Below are 8,666 nucleotides of genomic sequence, written 5' to 3'. Positions count from 1 at the left end.
GTGCGCCGCTCGTAAAGGGGAAAGACCCAGGTGTCCCGTGAGCGGTCACAAGTAGGGCTCACAGGGAGGCGGCTCAGGCCCGGCCCTCTGCAGATGCGCCCTGCTCTCCTTGACAGCGTGTCCATCAGCTCCCTGAGGAAGCTCCAACTTGGTGCACAGGCTGACCTCCTCGGCTTGAGGAATGAATATTCCAGAATTCTTGGCATTTCAGGCACACCTACACCACTTTCACAAAAGCAAGTGGAACTAGGGCTGATTCCTGTCCTGGCAAGCTGGAGTGAGGTCTGCCTCTGCCCCACGACCCTGGGGAAGCGCTCCACGTGCTCTTGCCCTCAGCGTCCTCACAGGCAAGGCGCTCAGGACTCTTGCCTGAGGCCCCTCAGGAGGCTGCTGTGAGAACCTATAAGATTCAGAGCAGAAAACAAAAATCTTGGGGCACCTGGGCGGTTCATTCGGTTGAGCATCTGACTTCAGCTCAGGTTGTGATCTCATGGTTTGTGAGTTTGAGCCCTGCATCAGGCTCTGTGCTGACACCTCGGAGCCTGGAGCCTGCTTTGGATTCTGTCTCCCTCTCTCTCTCTCTGCCCCTCCCCTGCTCATGCTCTGTTTCTCTCTCTCTCAAAAATGAAAGAAAGAAAGAAAGAAAGAAAGAAAGAAAGAAAGAAAGAAAGAAAGAAAGAAAGAAAGAAAGAAAGAAAGAAAGAAAGAAAGAAAGAAAGAAAGAAAGAAAGAAGAGAAAAGAAAAGAAAAGAAAAGAAAAGAAAAGAAAAGAAAAGAAAAGAAAAGAAAAATCTTGACATCAGGACTGCATGATATTTATGAAGCGAAACAAGTGGGAAACACATCCACACACGGAAGTGAGAAACTGAAGTCACAAGGGAGAGCATACAGTTTCAGCCACATTTTATTTCTCACACAAAAAAATGGATCTGAAGCAAGTTATACCATTCATTAAGAATGCACAGGTATATGTTAAAATAGTCTTTTGAATCTCGTCTGTACAGTGAAATATCTTCAATACATGGGAGAAAGAAAAACACTGTGCATATATATAGATATAGATAAATAGACACGAGGTGGTGTCGCTTTCCCAGCTACTAGGCTAGGAAGCTCCTCTTATTTGACCTGAAAGCATGTGGGGAAATCAGAAGATAAAACCCGAGCTGACCCTCTGGGCTTCTTGCTGAGAGCTCTCATGAGCACCCAGCTTCAGCTTCCTGGGACGCCAGGACCCTCCCCACTTGGTGACCACTTCCACAAAGGAATGTGCCAGTCACCTCGATCCCAAAGATGGCCTTATTCAGGAGTTGCTGGGCCCCAGCCACCAAGCACCCCGCCATATGCCCACAATAAGGCAACAGAGACAACCCCTTCTGTCTCTGGTCTCAGGAACCAAGTTCATTCTTCAATGTGAAAACTAGACTTGTTACTAATTACCTCCACTAAGATTTGTGGGTGAGATACTGACTCATCTCAAGGACCAGCATTTAGAAATGGCCTGAAAGCTGTTGCTTTTTGGGTGCCCAGGACATCACTCGATACCCATAAGTAGCCTCTGGTGACAAGAACTTGCTCAGCCAGAAATCACAGAATACTGGACTTAGGAGAGAGCTCCGAAAACGAGGCCCCGGAGAGTGCTATGTCCTGCCCAGGGTCACAGAGCCACAACAGAAACCCCAAGCAAAAACACATTTTGTTTTTAAGGGGGCCTTGGACCTGAAAAAGAAAAGCCATGTGCTGAAACAGAAGTACACGCTCAGAAGAAAAAGTCACGTAGTGACTGAGAGCTGCAGTGTTGAGGGAGGCCTGCCCTGTGCTGCACATGGCAGCCATCTGGGTGGACTGTGAGCTTTCAGGGAAGCAGGAGGGCTGATTTAAACAGAAACAGAATGAACCGGCCGCAGACCAAGGTGCTGAAGCGGGTCTCTGCACTGCATTTGGCAATGAGAACAGCCGTGGCACAGAATAAGCAAACACATTTGGGCACCAAGTTCTCTCTCCCATTCTCCCCTGCTTGCTGTCCTGACAAAGAACTTGTCTTCCCAAAGTCAACCTCACTCCTATAATCAGGCAGGGGAAAAAAAAATAAATCACAGTTTAAAAGGAAAAAGGTCCCTCAACGAAATACACGCTACATTTAAACTGGTCACATTATATTTAAAAAAAAAAAAAAAATGTGCACTGAATCTTCAGAAGAGTCAAACCTCTAATCAGATTAGGTTTCCAGAGCTGTAAGCAGGATTCTGTGGTTTCAGTGGAGAAGTCATGGTACAACTGAAATCACTGCAAGGGATAAGTGATTTTTAAACCACACACACACACAGATACACACTTGCCTTAAGAGGAGTATATACACAACACAGCAGCTACGTGGGTGGTTGGTCAGGCTAAGGGTGCGTGAACAGGAAGCCCCCTGCTCCCTAACAGGAAAGCCCCCAGAAAAGATTCAGCAGCAACAAGTCTACAGCCCAAACGTGAACAGCATCGTCCCTGAACAGACACAGTTAGTCGGAGCCACCAGAGCCTACAGCCTGTGGGAGGGCTCGGTTACAGTCCATTCTACTGCGTACACTTGAGATATTACAGTGTATTTTTTCAGACTATTATAAATAATTTCTTGTGCTTTCTGGGAAAAAAAAAATCAAACAAAGCCTTCTTTCATTCAGTCTGTGATGAAGTAAGGTGAACCCTTCTCGTAAAGCACAGCTCAGGCTCCCCAGGGCTTTGTGGGCAGGATGCTCCTCTGATTAATAAGCTTGTGTCCCTCCAGCCTACAGAAGGCAACCGTCCCGTCACTCCAGCGCAGGTGTTCTCAAGAGGCCCGTGTGAAAGCTCTTGGGGAGCAAAGGCATCCAAGCTGTGCACCTCTTCCCTGCTGGGGGGCAGCTACAAGGCAGGCAGGGGGTCCTCTGAACCGGTCAGACACAGACGAACGTCTCCACTCTCTGATGGAGCACCGAAACAGAAGCTCTGGCTTGGGAGCTAGAAGTACCCAGCAGACCCACCCCAGGTGGGCACAACACTGCCTTCCAGGTTAAAACTTTTGTATAAAAGACCCAAATGGTCTTACCCCTGTGACTTCTTTCCAACTCAAAGCTATGGTTTACCCACAACCCAAATCATAAGCACATAGACTGTATATATACAGATTGTTTTTAAATCCCACAAATAAAAAACACTCTACAAAAAAAAAACAAACAAACAAACAAAAAAAAACACCAGTGAGTTGAAGCCTTGTCATAGTCTGAGACACACCAGTGGGGCTTGCCTTGGGGCCCTGCCCCTCGCTCTGCTCACTCTTGCTCTCTCGGCCCTGGGGCCCCTACTCATCCTCCGTGCCGGCTGTCAGCATCCCCTTGTCAGCCAGGTGAGATCTGAGGGTGTTGAAGATGTGCAGTTGTTGATCTGGACGCAAGGTCAGGAACTGCTGAATCAGCTTGCTTGGGTTCGGGCCCCTGGAGGAGAACGTGAGGAAACAGCTCTGAGTGGGGGGACTCAGCAGCTTCTAGGGCCTGATTATCCAAATAGCTGCTGTTCCCTGTGGATTCTCTACTCATGGAGGGCAGGGGGCCTCAAAGAATCCATTAAGAGCAGCAAGTGAAAACCGCATTCATATTTGGGATGCTTTTCACTTCAACTGAGGTGTAGCTAAAATCCCAGATGTTCACCACACTCAAAAATCCAACAACTGGCTTCAGATGGAAAGGCGTCGTACCTGATAAAACTGGCAATGTACACGTTGACAAAGGTAGCCATCAGATACTGGCAGTCAAAGCGATCCATGATGCCGCCATGGCCGGGAATGGTATTGGCAAAGTCCTGTTAGAGGCAGGGGAAGGACTGATAAGCCTGGGCTAGGCCAAGATCAAACCCTGCCCTATGGTCCCACCTCAGTGTCCAGCTACTATCCTGAGTAGCTGAGGGCAACAGAAAGTAAGAAGTATGGACCCAAATGCTGAGGGTATAATACCACACAATCTTATTATAAAATGTTTCTTTTGAAGAAAGATACAAGGTATATTAACAAATAAACTGAAAATCCAACTACAGTTGACTCTTGAACAACAGGGGTCTGAACTACAAGGGTCCACTTAAACGTCATTTTCTTCAGTAAATATAGTACAGGAATATAAATGTATTCTCTCTTCCTTATGATTTTCTTAATCACATTTTCTTTTCTCTGGCTTGCTTTATTGTACGAATACAGTATATAATACATATAACATACAAAATAGGTGTGAATCAACCAATAATTCTTCTGGTCAACAGTCCCATGTGAGTTTTCTAGTACATGGGAGGATGCAGTAGGGGGCAATGTCAGTGCCTCTAACCCCTGCATTATTCAAGGGTCAAAACTATACTGAATTTTCTTGGAAAGCCATGTATTTTTATTTAACCTACCTAAATCTCATGCACGAGTGAAGGAAAGCACACATTAACAGTCAGGGTTTATAGCCTGGAATTTTGAAGGGGGCGGTGGTTGATGGGGTGGGACAGGAGACTGGGCTGGGAGACAGAAGAATAGGGAAGACGATTTTCCTACTTTGATTTTAAAGGCTCGTTTGAATCCACTTGCAAAGAATCCTCCAAAGGGGCCAATGAGCGAGGCAAAAGTGGACAGGGCGATGCTGTGGATCTGGAAGGGGTACATCCAGACTGTTGTCTGAGAAGAACAAGGGAAAATCAGTCAAGATGCCTTGTTGACATAAATAACTCTTTATAAAATGAACTATATTTTCCCTCCAAAATCAAAATGAGTAAGAAAAGTGGATTTTGTGTTTGTAAATCTCGAATATCTGACTTAATGGAGGACATTAAGTATCATACGTTCAGTCTGTTGCAATATGTTTTGGCTGACGTATGCGGAGAAAGTCCAGCCTTACACAAATTAGGTAGTTGAAAAAAAGGAAAAGTAGGGGCACCTGGGTGGCTCAGTTGGTTGAGCGTCCAACTTTGGCTCAGGTCATGATCTCACAGTTTGTGAGTTTGAACCCCATGTCAGGCTCTGTGCCAACAGCTCAGAGCCTGGAGCCTGCTTCGGATTCTGTCTCCTTCTCTCTCTGCCCTCCCCCACTCACACTCTGTCTCTCTCTCTCTCTCTCTCTCTCTCAAAAATAAAGACATTAAATTTTGTTTTAAATAAGAAAAAAAAAGGAAGAGTATTTTAGCACTGTCTTTCAGATGCTTACGGGTATTCTGCTCTGATACTGCACCAGAACTTGACAAATGGTAGTTTCTTAAAAATTTGTCGAATTTGAGATCCAGGAATGAAATTTTTGTACTCTTAGCACTAAAATCCATTGGTCTGTCTTGAACTTTGAACGGACCTTTTACCCACACGTGACTGCTGTAATGCCATGCACTGACTGTTCAGGAAATAATAGTTCACTAAGTTATGTAAATCTTCCAAACGTGGACACATTTTGCTATATATAATGTCAAAACATCATTATGTTAAAGTCATCATATGTTAAAATCACTATAAAAATCTTACAAAGAATCACCACAACTCTCATCAGCAAAGCTATGAAGTATTAAAAGCTCTGGTGGAAACCCTATGACACTTTCCAAATTACTAATTTTCACTTGGCAGGTGAATTTTATCGTTGGTAACAATCACCATTAGGTGTTTTCCTTCGAGTGACAGACTCACTTTCGTCATCTTCAAGGAAAATGTTCGTCAAATACACAGGTCTGAAAAACCATAGCTTGTCGGTACTTTTCAAGTAAAAATGATGTCCCTATAAAACAGCAGCTAGTTCAGCTCATATCTCAAACAGGCACACGCGTGTTTCCTTTAGGTAAACGCTGTACTTCAGTATTTACCAGAAATCTTTTATGCTTCCTTTTCATACACAAGAGTATTAGAAAGATATGTATTCAAGGGTCAGGATTTAATAAAATCAATAGTTTTACTGTTTCATCAAAGACACTCTTCGGAGGAACTCTCTTATTCTCACTGCGTGTGTGTGGCACGAAGAATCCAATGACTCAGTCCAGTTCGGGGCCAGAGCCCCCACTCATACTAACGCACCAGGCGAGTTTACCCATCACTGCTTGTGTACCCTACCATTCACAGCAAATTTCAACAACGTAAACAGGCAAATAATGTCATTATATTGTTATGGAAATAATCGTGACTTCACAGGCCCCCTGAAAGGATCTCAGGGTCCCCCAAGGATCCACAGAGCACAGTTTGAGAACCACTGGTCTAAATGAATAGAAGTGAGATGAAGTGTCTCCTTCTGCTTTCAGCCTGAACTGACCTGAACAATTCTCTGTCCTGGGGCTTGCAGCGTTGTGGAGGGAGGAAGCTAGGTTGTTGTTGTTGCTGTTGTTGTTGTTGTTGTTTTGAGGGAGTGGTCACTATCTAACCAGGGATAGCTTGCCCCATGTGAATGGCACGTACCAAGCCAATGACCGACCGGATCACCTCAGGAATGTTGTACTCCTGCAGACGGAAGAGGTCCGAGGGCTCACAGTCCACAGTGAAGCTGTTGGTGTCATTGTTGTACTCCACGGGGCAGACAAAGCATCTGTACCCGGACATCACATAGGACAGCTGAGGATGAAGAGCAGAGACGGGCAGAGGAGACCAGTCCCAGTCATCCTGCCTGGGTGGCAGACACGGGGCCTGGCTGTGTCCCTCACAGTGCCTAGCCTGCTCGCTGCAAGCTGTGCACTAAATCAGAGGTTCATATTTCCCCACGTGAGTATTTTGCCAGAATCTGGGAAAAACTTTTAAAAGAGGTTCATGGCCTGCTGAGGCTTCACACATACTTACCCCAACATCCAGGCCAAAATCCAGGACAGACCTGAAGGAATCTGGGCAAAGAACTACAAGATTCCCCCCATTCAGGGAAGCTACGGTCCCTTTTTCTCAGCATCTCTTAATTTAATTCAAATGGGAGGCAGGTTGGCAGGGAGCGATATAGTGAGAGACAGCCAGCCCAGAGGAAAAAGGAAGAAGAATAATGAAGTAAGGGAATCAGTACTAGAGGATGGCTGGACACCTCTGAAGAAAGGAGAGAGGCTGGCCTGATGGTCAGAAGCAGGGAATGCTCCAGAAAGGGTGGGAAGATCAACCACCCACAGGCAGGGCACAAATGGGAGAGAACCTTGGCCAGAGTGGCATGGCTCGCCTCACCTCCCACTCTTAGCTGCCAATCACTTGATCTTGAAATATCAAATGCGTGGACAAGAACGCTACCTGCTGAGTGTCACCGTGCCTCGACATGGGGGGAGTACAGGTTCACACGGCCCTGCTCAACTGCCAAGACCCTGTTTGGAATCTGACAGATAAAGGACAGCTGGCTCTGCCCGGGCCACTTCCGGAGCATGCCAGGCTCATGCCCCTTGCAGGGCAAGGTTACCATTCAGTGGGACAGGGTCCTTGGCCTCGGGAGACAAGCTCTCTAGCCCTGGACAAGCTTTGAAGGTGGGCTGAGGTCTCTGTGCCCTCTCCCACCCAGCGGGAAACCACCACCTACCAGAAGGCCAAACACCACTGTAGCAAAGAAGCCCCCAATGAAGCCTTCCCAGGTCTTCTTCGGGGACAGCTACGGACAGAGAGCAAGTCTTAACAAAGGTCATTTTGATAACTGGCTTTGGAACAATGATTACTTGTTTAAAACCTTCCTACTGTTAAAACAAACAAAAAATAAACAAAAAAACCTTCATTCTGTTAACCACCTCCCTTTCTAAAAATAACCCCATGCTTGGTTTCCTTGTTCCCAGCCTGATATCCCTCAGTTTCCTTTCTGTCCCAATTAGTCATTCAAATAATTTAATTATATTATAAAATAGTATACTAATTAAATAACAACACTCAAATTCAGATCAGAGCCCCCAAAGTGTGCCTGTATAGTCTATACAATTATCTTCTCTAGGAACTTCTTCTTCCTTTCTGAATAGTTGTCAAATGTCTTAGTCTGGCTTTTCTCTTAAGACTAAACTATTGCAAGACTTTCTCCAAGATGACACGAAGACATACACGCTAGTGAGATTTCTTCTGTGCCAAGCTGATCCTCACCGTTGCCTCACAGTGGTGTTTCATGTTAGGGTGACCCACTTACCTTAATGAGTGGGGTCCGACCAAAGAAGAAGCCAAACATGTAGGCCATAATGTCATTACAGATGACGCAAGAGATGGGGACAATGAACCTAGGGAATAAACCAAAGTAGAAATCAACTCTCCTAAGATGACAATACCTCAGATGTCTATAAAACACTGCCATTCATCACTTCCAGCACCAAAATAACCCCTAAGTACTTGTTCTCCACTAACTAATAAGTAAAAGAAATTAAATAGCAGACAAGCCATACCCAGTACCTGGCACACAGCAGACATTCAAGTGTTTACTGAACAACTCCCGAGTAAACGGAGGTGGTGTTCTCTAAAATGCCATTTGTTCTTTTTATCCTTACAAAGTAATATAGGCACACAATACTACAAATTTAAACTGTAAAGAAAAGAAAGTTTTCCTTGTTTCTCCCATCCCTATCTCCATTCCCCAAAATAACTGCTTTTAATGACTTCTGACTTCTCTTCTTCTAGAGGTCATCTCCATAATTCTATGCAATATGTTTCATAATTTACCTATTTTTTTTTTTTAACTATTTATGACTAGCTCTGATGAGGCCTACATTTCCTAGTGCTCAGCTGA

General features: G+C 45.2%; 1 protein-coding gene across 3 annotated transcripts in view; it reads right to left on the bottom strand.

The window, feature by feature from the left end:
* Window positions 1-886: 886 nt before the first annotated feature.
* The window catches only part of CDS2 (CDP-diacylglycerol synthase 2), a 56,099-nt gene continuing 48,319 nt past the window's right edge, over window positions 887-8,666 (bottom strand). For all 3 annotated transcript variants that reach the window (XM_011280916.3, XM_045053846.1, XM_045053845.1), the window contains exons 8-13: window positions 8,076-8,163; window positions 7,491-7,559; window positions 6,410-6,562; window positions 4,544-4,663; window positions 3,716-3,819; window positions 887-3,455 (exon numbers count right to left, since the gene is read on the bottom strand). In XM_011280916.3, coding sequence (XP_011279218.1) covers window positions 3,323-3,455; window positions 3,716-3,819; window positions 4,544-4,663; window positions 6,410-6,562; window positions 7,491-7,559; window positions 8,076-8,163 — 667 coding nt within the window. In that variant the 3' untranslated portion in view covers window positions 887-3,322. The remainder of the gene's footprint in view (window positions 3,456-3,715; window positions 3,820-4,543; window positions 4,664-6,409; window positions 6,563-7,490; window positions 7,560-8,075; window positions 8,164-8,666) is intronic.

The sequence above is a fragment of the Felis catus genome, chromosome A3 (genome assembly GCF_018350175.1).
Source record: "Felis catus isolate Fca126 chromosome A3, F.catus_Fca126_mat1.0, whole genome shotgun sequence".
In the NCBI taxonomy this organism is placed as follows: Eukaryota; Metazoa; Chordata; class Mammalia; order Carnivora; family Felidae; genus Felis; species Felis catus.
This window is presented reverse-complemented; position numbering and strand designations above follow the sequence as displayed.